General features: G+C 44.1%; 1 protein-coding gene across 5 annotated transcripts in view; it reads right to left on the reverse strand.

Moving 5' to 3' along the window:
* Window positions 1-822: 822 nt before the first annotated feature.
* Window positions 823-17,885, reverse strand: part of LOC136834968 (PMS1 protein homolog 1-like) — a 52,464-nt gene continuing 35,401 nt past the window's right edge. For 4 of the 5 annotated variants that reach the window (XM_067097918.1, XM_067097917.1, XM_067097919.1 and 1 more), the window contains exons 15-16: window positions 12,274-12,440; window positions 823-1,514 (exon numbers count right to left, since the gene is read on the reverse strand). In XM_067097918.1, the coding sequence (XP_066954019.1) occupies window positions 1,299-1,514; window positions 12,274-12,440 (383 nt within the window). In that variant the 3' untranslated portion in view covers window positions 823-1,298. Of the gene's footprint in view, window positions 1,515-12,273; window positions 12,458-17,885 lie in introns of all 5 variants that reach the window. The other variant, XR_010851943.1, reaches the window with a different exon arrangement.

Consider the following 17,885-nt stretch of genomic DNA (forward strand, 5'->3'; position numbering starts at 1 on the left):
GCTTCACTCATAGCTATATTTTAGAGGGAACCAGTGCCCAAGTTTGTGCTCACTGTGGTGGTCAACTATCCATTGAGCACATGCTGGTGCACTGTCCTAAATTTAATCGCCTCAGGGCAAAGTACTTACTAACTGGGAAGACTATTTTTGAAATTTTAAATGATGACATTGAGGTAGATAACCTTATGGGTTATCTGAAAGAATCTGGTTATTTTAATGAGATATGATCTTGGTATATTTAATAAAGATTTTAGTCATATTTATTTTATATACTAAGTATATATTTTGAATATAAAAGTTTAATATATTTTTTGTTGGTTCTATCCAATATCATTCTTCATTTTTTACATTCATATTTTAACACTGAATTTTACTAGTATGTCATCATTCAAATATTCATTACCAATCATATCATTAATTTATATATTTCACCTTCACTACAGTGCTGAATAATCCTAATGGGTTCCGGCGCTTGGTCTTCAAGACCTAAATTTCATAATCAATCAATCAATACAGCAGTGTATGGCGAAGCTGTGACTACCCCTTCATATTTTTTTCCACATAAAAGTTTAAGTGCTATTACAATGTTCCTCAAACCATTTCAAATGACCATAATGTAATGCATGAAAACATACCTTATTCTCTTACAACTGTTGCTCTTTCCAACCAAGGTCTTCACTCTATTATTCCCAGTGCTTTTCTAGCAACTTTCTTGTAACTGCCCAACAAACTATAGTTAAACCTCCAACTCCTTGCTGTGTCAATGTTTAAACGTCTTTGCCTCCTCTTATTATTCTTGACCTTGGGTTAAGAAGGAACTTGTTTGTTATGCAGCATGGTCTCTCCTACCCACACTTTATTAAAATACTTCCTACAAATTACAGACCTTAAAAGTTTGAGACTGCGGTATTTAGGTGTAATTTGTTTATACATTGTACCTTTTGTGAATATAAATTTAATTCAATTAAAAATTAACATTCTGTCTCAGTTACACAAATGTATTCCATTTTGGTAATCCAATGGAAAAAACTAAACAATGACATTTAAATCAGAGATACACATTACGAAAAATATTTACCTATGCAGTAGAAAAATTCTGCTTGCTTTTATCTATAAGAATGGTAGAAATGACTTAATAGAATCTCTTCTCACATAGATCAACATTATATAAACTCTTAATTACCATGCCCATGATAATGTATCTCAAAGTACTAGCAAGCATGAATAGCAATGAAAAAATCTAAAGTGCAAACCTACAAACAATTTATTGTTCATGTGACTGTGAATTGTACTGTAGACTATGACTGAGACTGTGATTGAGAAAAAGGCAAATCATCTAAAGAATGCAAAGCAGTAAATATTGGTTTATCATGTAAACACTTTCCTTGATCCCATTTATCCTTCGCACGATCACGTAAATTAATACGGATTTCTTTCCAAGTTTGTAGTTTTTCCTTGATGTCCTCAGCACGTAACTCACGAAAACCTGTACGAACCATTCTTACTGCCTCTCCCTGTTAAGAAAAAATTCACATAATATATAACAACTTACGGATATAAGGGCTAACATTAAGATATTCAATTCTGCACAAACCTATCTCTATGGCTAATAACAATGCCAATTACAGTGAGCCATACGAAAACATATGAGAAGGCAACATAGTTAACTGAGCACTATGAAACAGCAACCACTGATTCAAAAACATTTTGTTTAAATGTTATACAATCCAACACACTAAGGATGCCGAAGTTAGTACAGTACCATTACATGTTGACTTAGATCTAATTTGTAAATATATAAATTTGTTATGCTAGCAGTGTGAAATAGAGACGTGAAAATGAGCCTAAAAGAGACCATTTGAATCTTGCTCTCTTGTTCAATGTACTAACTGAAGAAAATATATAAACTATAGTCCAAACTTTACTCATCATTCTGGCATAATAAGGAAATTTTGCTTATCCAGAAAGATAGAGAGAGACCTCCTCAATTGGCCTTTATATGTCTTGACTTCTTCACCAAGTCTCTCTTTATATTCTTTCCCTGATGTCACACTGCATAATTCTGCCACTATATCTTTTGACCTGATTTTGAAGGGCCTCATTTATCATTTTTATAAGCAGACAACTCCATGAAGAAGGCACTTTCCTTTGAGGTTAGAATGTCTTATAAATATCCCTTCAGCAGTACTAAAGGAGGACCTCTGATAACAAGGTAAGTGTGAAAGCCATGGTACTAAAAGTTAAAGGAAGTAAACATTTTTGGAGACAGCTGGCATGGACAGAAAATCTCCCTTCCACCTTCAGATTTTTGATGAAGGTGTAATTGGAGCACATCAACAAGCAAACAGACTGCTGGACAAATGGAAGGAAAAACTATTGCTCCCCGAACTCTTTGTCAGTAAGTGATAATAAAAAAAAGCACAAATACTCAAAATAGACAGGTAATTCATTACATCAAGAAACTATGCATAACATGCTACTAAAAACATGAAAATCTTGCCTTACTGTTTCCCATAATTCTTCAATCTCCTTTTCATAAGGAGAAAGGTCTGTTATCACTGAATATGTGAAAATCCATTAACACTACCTTGTCTTTATTTTGTGATAAAATCCTTGGGGAAGCACTTAGAACTTAGAAATTTTACAAATATGTTGGAAATATATTTATTTTTTCTTTAATAAGTCATTTCCTATGTGTGGGGGTTACAGATACAAGATAACAATCATTGCTCCACTGATCCTTCAACTTCTCAAAAAAGAAAAACGATGAATACAAGGCTTCCACAACGCCAGCCACTTACATACACCAACACAATGATAACAGTATCAAGACTACTCATTTTAGTCTTCCACCACAAAATGAAGTTTTTATGATAAAACAAAGTTTTATGAATACTTACCTGGCAGTTATATATATATAGCTTAATCCCTGTCGAACCGGCAGATTTTTCAAAACTCGCAGCAACCACCGAATGGTAGGTGTTCGATTAGGTGGTTAACAACCCTTACAGGGTGGTACTTGGAATCATTCCGTTTTCAGTTCCTCAGATCATCTCTTGCCCGACCTGTCTCTGAGGGGAGGAGGGGGCTTTAAATATATAAATAACTGCCAGGTAAGTATTCATAAAACTTTGTTTTATCATAAAAACTTCATTTTTACGAATAGAACTTACCTGGCAGTTATATATATATAGCTGATTCACACATTTGGAGGAGGGTGAAAGACAGCCAACATCGTTGGGAAACAACTATAAGTCGTAGGTAATCACCTTGATTCCTTACCTGCTAAGGTAGCCGACTTCAAAGGTTCCTGCCTCTTGAGTCACTTTCCCTTAGGAGCGCCAGCCAGGAGGAGACCTGCTATGCTGAAACAACTCAATCGAGGCTGTCAAACGGGGTGAGACCAACAATATGACTAGACTTCTGTACTACCTATTCCCCCTTTTATTACCTGCAACCTTACTCAACCTAACCACCTAACCTTGCAGACTAGATATCCACCTATCTAGCTAGACTGAGGTTGCTGTTCCCACAAGGAAGCTTCCTCAGACAACCATAAAACACCAACCCAATTACAGGTATCCCAAACAAAAGTTAAGGTTGAGGGGAGGTAGTAACTCCTTTACCCAATACCGAAGCCGTAGCTACATATGGGCCCAAGGTGTAACACTTCTCATAATCGACTACACTTCTCATAATCGACTCTTACCTCTCTGAGGTAATGAGAAGCGAATACAGAGTCACTTCTCCAAAAAGTGGCATCCATTATTTGCTTAACTGACATATTCTTCCGATATGCCAGTGATGTTGCAATGGCTCTTACTTCGTGAGCCTTCACCTTCAACAAACCAAAGGTCTCCTCTTCACATAAGAGGTGAGCTTCTCTTATCGTCTCCCTCAAAAAGAATGATAACGCATTCTTCGAGAGGGGCTTTTGCGGATCCTTCACTGAACACCACAAAGAACTGGATGAACCTCTTAAGTCCTTTGTCCTAGAAATATATGCCTTGAGGGCTCTAACTGGACAGAGGAGTCTCTCCTCCTCTTGACCCACTAAATCAGTGAGGTTAGGAACCTCAAACGTCCCTGGCCAGGGTTTGGATGGGTTCTCATTCTTAGCGAGGAAGTCAAGCCTTAATGCACAAACTGCTCCATTACGATTGAAGCCTACTTGCTTCTGTATCGCCTGAATCTCGCTGACCCTTTTTGCTGTAGCAAGAGCCAACAGGAACAGAGTTTTCTTCACGTCTCTCAGGGTTGCTTAGAGATGGGTTCGAACTTCCTGCTGCACAAGAACTTCAAAACCACATCCAAATTCCAGGACGGGGTCTCAAAGTCTGCTTTGTCGTTTCAAATGACTTTAAAAGATCCTTCAAGTCTCTATCTTGTGACAAATCTATGCCTCTGTGCCTAAAGACCGTAGAAAGCAAACTTCTGTATCCTCTTATGGTGGATATGGCCAGCTTAGAATCTTGCCTGAAGGACAAGAGAAAATCAGCTATCTGGCTCACAGAGGTAGTGGTTGAGGAAACCTTATGCTGCTTACACCAAGATCTAAAGGTTTCCCACTTTTATTGGTAAACACTCTGTGAAGAGACCCTCCTCGCTCTGGCGATAGCTCTGCAGCTTGTGCTGAAAATCCTCTCGCTCTGACAAGCTTCTCGATAGTCTGAATGCAGTCAGTTGAAGAGCGAGGGGTTTTTATGATACCTCTCGAAGTGGGGCTGTCTGAGAAGCCTTGGACTTGGAGGAAGACTTCGGAAAACCCACCAACATCTCCAACACCTCTGTGAACCATTCTCTTGCTGGCCAAAAAGAGCTATCAGGTCATTCTCCTGAATCGAGGAGGGCGAATTTCTTGACGACTAGATTGATAATCTTGAACGGAGGGAACGATACGCGTCTATCCCCGTCCAGTCCATCAAGAAGGCGTCTACTGCTATTGCTTCTCTGTCCGGGACTAGGGAGCAGTAGTTGGGGATTCTCTTGTTCTGGCTGGAGGCGAAGAGGTCTATTGAAGGCCTCCCATAATCTCCACAGCTTCTGGCAAACTTGAAGATTGAGGGTCCATTCTGTGGGCAGAACGTGCCCTTTCCTGCTGAGCATGTCTGCTCTTACATTCTTCTGCCCCTGCACGAATCTTGTCAACAGCTCCACTCCGGGTCTTTTGTCCACCCAAGGAGCTCTCTTGCTGTTTCTTCAAAAGTGACAGAGAATGAGTCCCTCCTGCTTCCTGATGTAAGCTAGAGCCGTGGTGTTGTCGGAACTCACTTCTATTACTCTCCCCGCAACAGATTCCTTGAAGGCTTTCAATCCTAACCGAATGGCCATCAACTCTTTTCTGTTGATGTATCATCCGATCTGTCCCTCTTCCCAAGAGCCTGAGACCTCCTTGTTCTCCAGTGTTGCTCCCCATCCTGACTCCGAAGCGTCTGAGAACAACACTAGGTCTGGGTTCTTCCTGCGTAGGGAGATTCCTTCCCCTAAGATCGACGGATCCAGCCACCAACTCAGATGCTTCTTGATCTCTGCTGGAATGTGGAAGGAAAATGAGTCCTCCTGATTCTTCCTGTCCCAGATTCTTGAAAGGAAGTGTTGCAGAGGTCTGAGATGCAACCTTCCCAGAGAGACAAACTTCTCAGGCGAGGAGGCTGCCCAGCAAACTCATCCACTCCTCGCCGAGCACTTCTGTCTCCCAGGAAATCCTGAACCTTCTCGAGGCACTTGGTTTGCCTTTCTTGGGAGGGAGAAGCCCGAAAACGAGCTGAGTCCAGAACTATCCCCAAATAAAGAATCACCTGACTCGGCTCGGTCTGGGACTTCTGCTTGTTGATGATGAGACCCAGGTCCTGGGTCATCAGAAACGTCTTGCGTAAGTCCTCCAGACACCTGTTCTTCAACTGAGACCTTATCAACCAGTCGTCTAGGTACAGGGATACTCTTATCCCCTCTCGATGAAGCCATCCCGCCACGTTTGTCATTACCCTGGTGAACACTTGAGGGGCTGTGCTGAGGCCGAAACAAAGGGCTTTGAATTGGAAGCACTTGTCCTGGACTACAAACCTTAGAAACTTCCTTGAAGTCGGGTGGATGGGGATATGAAAGTAAGCGTCCTGCAGGTCCAGAGATACCATCCAGTCCCCTGGGCGGACTGCTGCCAGCACCGACTGAGTCGTCTCCATGGTAAACTTGGTCTTTTCTACAAATCCGTTCAGTGCGCTGACATCCAGGACCGGTCTCCATCCACCCGAGCTCTTGGGTACTAAAAACAGGCGATTGTAGAACCCTGGGGATCCTAGTTCCAAAACTGGTTCTATCGTTCCTTTCTCCAACATCTGGTCTACTAGATTCAGGAGTGCCTCTTGTTTCATAGCGTTCGAGTACTGAGCCACTAAGGCTCGTGGCGTTGTTGAAAGTGGCGGTTTTCCCATAAAGGGAATCTTGTACCCTTCCTTGATGACTGAGAGGGACCAGGTGTCCGCCCCTCTTGCTTCCCAGGCCTGCCAAAAGTGTGACAGCCTTGCTCCTACTGCTGTCTGGAGGACTTGTTTTTCAATTCCTAGAGCAGGTTCTAAACATCCTTCTGTTCGCTCTACCGCCTGTTTCTTGCCTTCTTCCTCTGAATTCCGTTCTAGATGGAACTCTACCCCGAAAGGGCTGCTGAACCTTCTTCTCCTCCTTCTTAGCAGCTGACGGAATTGCCGGTAGAAACTTCCTCGCCGAGCAAGTAAGCAGATCTTGAGTAGCCTTTACGTCAGAGTCTGGGAAATATCCCTGACCAGGGACTCCAGAAATAGATGCTCCAAGAGGGGGCGATAGGAGCTCTGCCTTCTGTACGACTGTAGCAGATTTGGTCGTGAAGGAGCATAACAAAGCCCTCTTCTTCAAAATACCTGCAGTAAAACAGTGAAGCCATCTCATTTGCTCCATCCCTCAGAGCCTTATCCATACAGGCCATAATATTGGTAAGGTCTTCAATTCCTGTTGCCTGAATGGTTTCTGTTTTCTTGGCTAGAGTTCCAAGAGCCCAGTCTAAAAAACCCGAAGCCGCTGACCCAGGTCTTGAGGGTCATCAGCGAAGAGTCCCGAGAGCTGCGGTCAATCTGGAGGAAGGAGAAAGTCAGGCGACCGAACCTCCTAAAAGGAGAATATCTTCCAATTATCCATAAGAGACAAAACTCAAGGCAAACATGAATCGGAAAGGAAAAACTAACTTACCGACTCATCCAGAACCCGCTCATAGAGAGCGTTAGCACACCACAGCCATCAGGGTGCCAGACGATCAGGTCCCCTACGTGGACAGCGCACCCGGAGTGGGACCTGCATACCTCATGTCCGCTGGCTTGTTGAAGCACAGCCGCACACCCCCTGCTCCTGACAACGCACCATCTGTAAGTTGACGGGTATATGAGTATGCTGATAAGGCTGCCGGAGTAGGGTTCTGGAGCGTGTCTTAGGATAATAGATAGTTAGCCACGTAGGTCCCGCCGGAGCGCATCGGGAGGTTAAGGGGCCTACTGGAACATGCAAGATCAACAACTTAAAGGGACTGCCGGAGTTAATCCGAGTAACAGGAAGGTCCCAAATATGTAAAATTTCAGGATAAATAAATAAAAAATTTCAGAAAAATAAATAAATAAATATATATATATATATAAATATATGTATGCATGCTAGTGAAAGGTCAACTATAAAGAGTGGGTATTTCCGCTTGGAGCCGGGGGAGTCCTGTACTCTAATACGGTGACGGCGGAGGAGGTGTGGTGAGCACCGGCCGACCAAACACTGTACCCACCAGAGTGGAAGGCGACGAGAACGCCCGACTACCTAGCAGAGAAACACAAAGATAGCTAGTCAGCGGAGGGTAGATACTAGGGAAACGTAGGTGTTCTAAATGAATAGAACAAAGGTAAATGTCATGGCGTGTGAATACGACAGAAGACAGTCAGGTGGGAAACTCTAACTGGCAACATGTACACAAATTTTCCCCTGAGATGACGGTCTGGGAGAACGACACTCGGGTTGGGGGAAAAAAGACGCACTGACGCTATAGGAAAAAAGGGGGGGGAGTGGGACAGGTCATGAGAGGGGGACCAGTAGCAGCGACCAGGGGGTGAGTAAGCACTCCCCGGGCGCCATGAGATCCACCCTTCTCCCTCTCGATCGGACAAACATGTACGAACGATAATAAGAGAGGAGAGAATGGGGAACCCTCAAAGGCCAAATAAGCAAAGAAAGGTAAAGGAATGGGGAACAGGAGTGTGGAGCACCCCGGTCCCCAATCAAGGTCTCGACCGGTGTGACCGGGCAAGGTCGGAACCCAGTAGCGAGAGAACAAACCAATCAATGCAGAGGAAGGGGATATAGGCTATAGCGTAAGGAACAGGGTAAAGCTCTCGGCCTTGGTAAGTTAACATAGTATATGAAAGCGAACCAAGGGGGAAGAGAGCAAGGAGAAGGGGGAGGAGGAGGGAGGTAGGAGAGGGGTATATACATGAAGTTGGAGGATAACCCGAAGGTGTGGATCAGACGAAGGTAGGCTACGCGAGAACCCTCGCTATTCCAGCTTAACCTTACTAGGACTCAATAGTCCAAACGGAAAGGCCGAAACAGGGAGAGGGAGAAGCGCAGGCCCAACACCTCTAACCAAAACACCACACGAAGGGAAGCTCCAACCATGAGCCCTCCTACACACCTAACCTTCCCTTCCGAGGAAGGGAAGAGAACACCATAGCCTAACTCCTAGGCTAACCTAACACAGCCAGCTGGCTGACAGAGGAAGCCCAGGGGTAGAAGGTATCTACCAGACTAGCCTAAAAGTTAACCTATCCTAGGCAAAATAAAATAATTCAATAATTCAAATAATCATAAGGACACATGTAGAAGGGAGGACCAAACCCAACACGATAAGAGCGCGGAGGGAAAATGGCCGACCTTCAAGATCAAAAACAAAGGACATAATCCGTAAATATCAAAGACATCCGTGCGCTAGGCCTAAAATAAACCTAATAAGCATAACTGTACCATCTCAAATAATATACCCAAACACTGGAGGAAGTGAGGGTCCAAAATACAACACATATAAGAATTGATAAAGAGCGGATAGGCCCGAGGGGGAAAACTCGTAGCCTAAACGACAAGGACCCGAACTTCCCCAGAAAAGGGTAATAAAACAACAATTAAAAATGCCCAATTGAATATAGGATAAGCAAAAAGGCACAATAGTAAGAAAATGAAGGGGAACGAAGCCCTGACATAAAAATCCCGCACCGAGACTGAAGGTCACATGGGGCCGGGAGAAGGTGGACGAGGCGGCCGTTATAAATCCCCCTAATTATTAAATTAGAGGGAAATAAGGAGCCTCAACCGCCTAAAATAAAAAACAGAGATGGTAATCAACTTAGGTGAAGAAGAATCCTGGGAGGATGCCATAGTTGAACAAAAAATGGGCCACAAAAGAGCGCACACACAAAAGCAGAACAATAGCGACGTGTGCTAAAAATGGAATGTGGGTGACGCCGGTTTGTTTACAGTCCGCGAGTGGTGCACCTCACTCGGTGGGACTTTTGACATTGGGAATGTTTACAGGGCGGAGACCTGTGATTGTGACAATCTCACCCTTTCTCATACACGACTCCATTTCATGGAGCTCGCACTGGGGGTAGTAACTCCAGCTTAGCTTTTTAGCTTTTCTCTGGTATATTTAGCAATAGCTTTACCTAGAAATAAGTGCTGAAAGGTTATTTCACCGGGTGACACAGGTCGGAAAACCCAGAAATTCCTTTAATGAGATGGTCTAGTTCCGTCATCGACCACATCACCTTGGCTGAATTAAGGGCATGTCTCCTAGACGAGTCTACTATGCCAGAGAAGTCCCCCTGGGAGGAGGCAGGAACTCCCAGGCCAAGAGCTTCTCCAGTCTCATACCACATGCCCGCCTTCGAAGCAAGCCTAGCTGGTGGGAACGAGAAGGTGGACTTTACTGCTTGTCTCTGTTCCTTATGCCAGTTATCAATCCTGGTCAGAGCCTTCTTTGCTGAAATGGACAGTTTCATTTTAATAAACGCTGACTGCTTCATCGATTTCTTCCTGCTGAACTGGGACTGAGGAGAACGAGGAGCAGCAGGCTTAAACTCCTCCCCATACAGTTCCAGGAGAGAGCGAGAGAGAACCTTATAATCATCAGCCGCATTAGAAGGTTTATCTTCGTCCTCTGAAACATCTTCTAAGTCATGAATTCCTCCCAACTCCGTCTCTTTCTCTTCTTGCTGTATTGCGCCAGGGGAGGACGTACGATCGTCGTATGCGCCCTGGCGCCAAGAACTGGTTACGCCCTGACAAACAGCACTTGATGCGCCCTGATGTCGAGAGCTGGTGCGCCCTGGTATCGAGCTGGATGCATCCTGGCGTCCGAGCGTTGGATGCGTCCTGGCGCCGAAATTGGATGCGCCCTGACGCCGAGAGGTGGATGCGTCCTGGTGTTGAGAGAATTCACGGTGTTCTTTCCTTCCTGGAGAACCGAAGTCGTCGTTGTGTCGAACAAAGGAAGAATGCTCCCGGCAAGAGGAAGATAATTCCTGTCGCTTAGAGGGCGGAGAGGCGAGGAGTTGAGCATCTGGAGAAGAACCCTGAGGCTTTTGCTTGGGCGAAAAGAGAAGAATCTTTCGTCCCCCGCTAGAACTGCGCCACCTGTGGACTCGAAAGGGAGAGGAATCCAGTTCCCTCTTACTCATAGAAGAAACCTTAGCAGGCGTCTCCCTTCTTGATCTCTTCACTGGCAACTTGGAGTCCTTACGTCTGTCCGACTGGGGGGGAGGACGGCTAAAGGTTTGTACTAGTGAAGCCAGTTGGCCTTGCATGACGGTCATAAAGGATTTTGCAGCAGCTGCTGTATCTTGCGGTTCCGAAGGAGAAGGTTGTCGAGCCAAGCTGGAAGAAGGAGAAGGTTCTCTCGAGAGTTCTCCGGAACCTGAAGGAAGAGGAGATCTCTCCTTCCTCCATACAACCTGCGGAGAACATTCCGTTAAAGGTCTTTACCTTTTCGCTGGAGCGACGTTCCGGTTGTCATCGGAAGGAAAAGATTCTGGGCTACTCCATCCACTCGAAAGGGGAGAGCGAGTACGAGGCTATTCCGCTTGCTGCAACCATCTTCTTTTGGTCGGCCTCGACTCCTCATACTGCCATCTACGTCTTGGAGAGGGGCTCGGAGAAGACACAAGCACGTCCGACACGCCTTTTCCGTGGTGGTCATAAGCAGCCTGGGAAAGAGCAACAGGACTGCTTAAGGCGACGGCTGACCGAGGATACGTCCCTCTCACCCCCTTACAATCGTCGACGTACCTTCTCCCTTGGTCCTGGGAGCTTGGTAGAGGTCTAGACCTAGGGGCATGACAGGGTCGATCAGTCGCCACCTCCACTGCACTTACACAAACACTATCACTAACTTCACTTGCACTCTTACCTTCCTTCAAGGCTGCAAGCTGATCCTTTAGTTCTTTCATCTCAGCCACCATCCTGGCGTACTGAGGGTTATTAACAGCAGCTACAGCTCCTGTAGAAGGAGCAGGGGCTACCACCTCAGGAGAAGGTTCTACTTCTAAGGGTGATTTAGGAATAGAGGGGTTAAAAGAAATGTCTAGGCTAACATCACTCACAGACCCAGATTTAGATTTAGAAACCCTCCTTAACTTATCCATTTCTAATTTACGCACATAGCGTTTCATTTCCATCCATTTCTTTTCATCCAAACCCTCGCATTCTTTACATCTTTTATCAAGAGCACACTCAAAACCCCTGCACCCTAAACAAACAGTGTGAGGATCAACCGAAACTTTCGGCAACCTCACCTTGCATTCCTCATTCACACACACTCGAAAATACTTAGATTCAGACATCTTATCCAAGAACAATCAAAAGAATAAACCGAAAAAACAAGCCACAAAAGCGACTGCCAATCTAAAGGTCAATATACGTCACCAATTATAAGTCCAATTACAGCGACCAGGGAAGCGAGCGAAAAACCCGACGGTGGACCAGCAACGATGTTGTCAGTCCAACTGGCAGAGATGATCTGAGGAACTGAAAACGGGAATGATTCCCAGTACCACCCTGTAAGGGTTGTTAACCACCTAATCGAACACCTACCATTCGGCGGTTACCACGAGTTTTGAAAAATCTGCCGGTTCGACAGGGATTAAGCTATATATATATAACTGCCAGGTAAGTTCTATTTGTAAAAAACAAAGCTCTGACTCATTGATTAATTTTCCATACCTTCAACCAAAACTGTAGCTTCAGTGGACGTGTTTGACTGACAGTAGCAGCTTGACTGATAACTAAGATGGATAGAATCTCCTTCAGGTCACTGATCCCATAGAAGCCAAGATTATCAGCAACACCAACAATTTCTCCATGAGATATCTCTGCCTCATTTGCATAACCTGATGGGAACATGAAACTACTGTACATTAAACTATCAACTAGCTATTTAAAAGCTTAAATGAAAATGAACTATACTTAAATTAAAAATTTCATTAAACTCTTATATTTAGAATTAACAAATTCTAAGATCTAATAGTAGTAACTCCTGGACATTAATAAATCTCAACATGAGTAAATTCTGAGATAAATAAGGCTACAGAAAAAAAAAAATTTCAACTGGCTGAAATGATACATTTTTGGGGAAAAAGCAAATTGAGGCTGGCTGTTGCAAAGGCAAGGCAGTACAACACTAAGGTTTGAAGAGGCAATTGTTAAACTAATATAATGATCAACTACTGCTTAATGTTCAGTATTGTACTGTCTAGACTTAACTAAAATACACTTGGTGAGCATTATTGGCCTTTTATTTATATATACCATGCATGTATAAATTATGAAACCTACATATAATCATATCTGCTGTACTGTATGTCTTTATATAACTGTGCATGCTGTTTAAGGGGCTTTTAAAAGGCTCTGAGAGACTCAAAGGTTTTTTCGGCTTCAGTAAATTTTTTATACAGGCAGTAAATTTTTTTTAATATTCAAAAACCTCAAAGAAATTTTTAGTCAAGATAAAATTTGAAAAGCGCCGTAACTCGAACGTCCATCAAAGAAATTGATGGAAAAAAATAGAACATTTTGTAGTTTTACAGAAGCAGTTTTAGAATAACAATAAATATTACATCAAAGTAAAGTTGTTGTCTATTTGTTATCCAATGGATAACACAACTCAATATCAACTTGACAAAATGAAGTTTTCATAATAAAACTAATATTGTAATGCTTACCTGAGCACCTGAATTAGCCCTGGTCACTGACCAGCCCGAACTATATCCCCATAATTTACCAACAAAGTGGGTAATTAACTGTCAGCGTTGCCAGCGCTACAGGAAAAATCTTGTCAAATGAGTTACCTGAGGTGCCGCTGACAACGCTGGTGTAAATACCAGCCGACAGAGGCCGACATCCCCAACTGAGTCACTCACTATCAAAAATTGAAGTGGGGAGGAGGGTTGGAATCATTCAGGTGTTCAGTTAAGTATTACAATATTAGTTTTATTATGAAAACTTCATATTGCAATACACTCCCTGAACACCTGAATTAGCCTGATTAACAAAATTTTAATGGGGGGGGATCAATCTAATCCAGCCTGACCTATCAACGGAGAATAAGCAGGTAACTCATTATCAACCTATTATGTGTAAATGTATGAGTATATGCATGTTACCATATCAATCAATGTTTTCGGTGAAGAGACATACTGGAGGGAGACCCATCTAGGTTGCGGCATGCCCCCTTTTTACAACTGCAGAGATGGTAGCTCACTGATCTGCTCTGCATAGACATCTGTTTAGTCATACACTCACCATATCAATTAATGCTCTTGGTGAAGAGACATGCCGGAGAGTACTTTGATCGTCAGTCAGGTCAGTACTCTCTCGGTCCGTCGACCTCCCATGTGGCTCTTCAGAACCTCTCATGTATGGAGGAGTACGATGAACCTCCCACGTGGCTAATCAGAGCCTCTCAAGTATGGAGGAGTACGATGAACCTCCCACGTGGCTATTCAGAGCCTCTCATGTATGGAGGGGAATGAAGCAGTGTGCTGAGCCACCGATCCTCCGGATAAGGCCCGAGGATCGACGAGTGAAGAAGTATCTCAGCGCTGACGAAAGAGCCTAGCCTACTGGAGAATCTCCTTGGACTCTTGTAGGGAAATTATCAAAGGCTAAGATATTTAAAAACGTACTAAACCTAAGTTCATGTGATTATACTATAACTGCAGCCTAAGATTCTAAAGACTAAAAGGAATTCCTATATCTGGTTAACCTAAGAACCTCCGCACTAAGAGATTCCCCCTCTCCGAGTTTTTTAGATACGACACAGAGTTACGTTGTTGCAAAACAGAGCCACTACTCTGTTGCTCACTAGGACTGAAAAACACCTGAGGGCTTCCTTTACAGCCCTGAGTTCCCGAAGATTATTGACTCCTCTCATTCCTGATTCTTCCATAGGTCTGAAGCCTGGGTTTCCTCCAAGGCTGCTCCCCAACCTTGATCTGAGGCATCTGAGTACAGATGAATGTCAGGAAGAGGGGAGTCGATAGGCCTTCTGGGTGTCAGATGCACTTCTTCTGAACACCACAGAAGATCCAACAGGCAAGAATCACTCCAGACTATAACTGCATTCTCGTTGCGGAAGTCCCAGCGATTACTGAGAGACATACCTGAAGAGAAACACATCCGGAGACGAGACCCTGGAATTAAAAGAGAGAGAGAGAGAGAGAGAGAAGACATTCTCCCTAAGAGGCTTCTCCAAACTGGTACCAGCTGTTCCCTGTTGGAAAGGAACACCTACTTCCTGAAGGACCAACTGGATCCTCTCCAGGGTTGGGAAAAAAACCTCAAAGGAAGGGAGAGAATCCTCATCCCTGAAAGGTTATAGATTGTGTTGGGACCAGGCAACTCTTGGCAAAGATTAGACGAATTCCTAGTATCTTGCATAGATTCAATAAGAAGTCCCTTGCCCTTACTAGCTCCTCTAAACAGGAGGCAAGGATCAGCCAAGGGCTAGATACTTCAACATTTCATACCCTTGATGATGCATAATTGCTGACACCGGAAACATGAGTTAGAAGCAACAAAGTTCGTCATACTGGCCACATCACCTGAACCCTGAGCAGCCACATGAATCACAGCCTCCTGTAATGCTACTGCTGACGACAACGACACGAAAATGACCATGGAGGAGACATCCTCCTCTCTAAAAAGACTGTTGCAGAGCACAAAAAGGTGGCCTAAACAGAACTCTCTTATGTTTGTCCGGATAGTGAGGCGGAATATGATTTAAAAAGAAGTCCCTCCTCTTCTTGCCAAAGAACGTTGTACAGCCAGCCGAAATGTTAGCCTGGTATGCCAACCCTGTTGAAACCAAAGTGATGAGGTTGTCAAACAGTACAGGATCGGAGGATGTATATACAACTTGTTTGAGAAAACCACATCAACCCAGACAACATCCACAAAGAGTGGGACAAGGCCTCAGACTGGCTGCGAAGTGTCCTCCAAAATACATGCCTCACAAGATGTAACCACTACCAAACGATTCGACGAAGGAACCCAAGAGAGAAGAGCCTCAACGATTCGTTGAGAGGAACTCTGACACTGGCAGAAGGGTTACCTGCTACCCTAGAGAACCCCTTCCGATTAGGAAGCAAGGTTGAATCCTGTCTACCCGACCTGATAAGAGAAGATAACCTAGAGTCCGCCTCCCTCAACAGCCACCTGACTCGGCCAAACCAGACTGGTTTACTTGATGTCTGGGAGACTACTGGTTTAGTTCCATACAACGATTCAAACATTCTTGGTTTGGCTGTGTAGGTTCCTCAGGAGCCTGGACTGCAAACAGAGAGAATGGATAAAGTCCACCATCTGCTTATACTCGCTTTCATTCACTGGAGAAAAAACCTATATCTGGTACTGGCTTCTCTTCTTCAAAGAGCATTCTCTGTCAGACTTGTCCAACCGAACCAGGGCAGGAAAAGAGAAAGACTGACCATCCGCAAGAGCTGCACCAAATAAGCTGGAACCCGCTACATCAGGATGTGTGAGACCAACACCCAACATACCTGACCCCATCATACCTGAGCCAACCGTAACCCGGTTGCACAAACCCTGTACCAACTAAAGTTGATGACAAAACTCTTGAGTCAGTCGCACTCGACTGCGCAAACCCTGCACCACCCAGCGACAATGACATAACACCTGGACGACAAACGCCCACCCCTGCGAGCAGAGAGGCCGCAACACCTGATCCACCCAACGCTGCACCAAGACAGGTATCCCGAGTTGAAGTCACACTGATTAAGGGAGAGGGAGGATGAACTCCCTGATGACCCGGAACCAAAGCTGAACCCACAGTGAACACCTTAGAAGGAGAAACAGAAATAGCTGCAGGAAAAGTTGAGAAAGAAGTAGAAGGAGAGAAAAGAATGCAGCCACACTTGGAATAACAACTGGAGCACCTACCGCTGACGTTAGACAGGTGAACATACCAACTGGTCCAGTACTCATAGGTGTTTCTCAGGACAAGCTACGAGCTGCGGAACCAATGGGTACCAAAGAAGGAAAATTACCAGTTACTCTAGTGAAAAGAAGAGGCTGAGGACACCATCGGTACTAATACACTCAACAATGACGTAGACGAAATGCCAAATGCCTAGCATCCGCAAGAACCGCGGTGGACACATTACGTTTTAAACCCAGTAAAGGAAGAAAATACGGAGTTGCGGAAGACTCCGCAACCGCCTGTGAAGCATCTAGACCAGAAGCCTGAGAAAGCTACAGGACCCGTGTAAGGTACTAAAGACAGTCCTGCCAAAGAAGGCAAAAGCGCAAAAAAAGGTCTTACTTTAGCAACGCAGAATAACTGCCTGCGAAATTTCGCATTGTGAGAAGAATAGCAGCTGTGTTGTGATGCCAGAAGACTGATATTTAGGAATTAGGAAGTGTTTTGCCAGGAATTTATTGCATGTGTTAGACATGAACAGTTAGCTAAGTGTGTTGTCTGAAAACAGTTACGGCAGAGGAAATGTACAATTCCTGTGTTAGTGAAGTGTAGTTAGAAAAATTCGTGTTTGTTAAAATACATGTGACAACATCTAGCAGCTCGGCGCATGCGCCTGCCATCATCTCACTCCCACAATTGAAAGACCGTCATATCCAGTTCAGATTTGCATTTAATGTAAATCTGCTGGCTGTACACCTTACCTCAGCACCGAAAAGAGAGAGGGAGCCGCTGAAAACTCCAACATTAAAGGACTGCACCAATGAAAATTTTTTGCTCTGCTGACTTGATGGCAAAGAAAACAGGATGAGCAAGAGAAGACCCCGAAGAGAGACCCGATAAAGAAGATTGTGTTAAGACATTGGAAGAAGGCTTAGAAGAAATCAGAAAAAAAAGGAAAACTCAGAAGCAGCAGAAGAGGCCATAGTTTTTTCTTTTTTTTTCGATAGAAAACTAGACTGACTCTGTTCCCCCTTGATAATCTTGACAGACATCACTAGCAAACTCAGGAAAATTCTTCAAGACATGATCATGAATATTGGAAAACCCAAAGTTGAAAACATTGCCTAACTAGTAATCTATAACCCTGTGACAAACCCAACAATTCTGCATTATACTGAGCCAAATTGAAAACCCAATCACCAGAATTACCACCATCGCAAGACGAACCAAACTCATCCACCGAAGGATAAGGAACCTTCGAAGATGAAGCAGCACTCTCCAACACTTCAGAACCCAAGAAACCTGAAACCACATCTGAACGACAAACCACGGACTTAGCAACCTTTTGTTGTAAAGAATCCGAAGCAGGAAATAAAACCAAAGACGGATCCAAGAT

This window comes from Macrobrachium rosenbergii, chromosome 54 (assembly GCF_040412425.1).
Source record: "Macrobrachium rosenbergii isolate ZJJX-2024 chromosome 54, ASM4041242v1, whole genome shotgun sequence".
NCBI lineage: Eukaryota > Metazoa > Arthropoda > Malacostraca > Decapoda > Palaemonidae > Macrobrachium > Macrobrachium rosenbergii.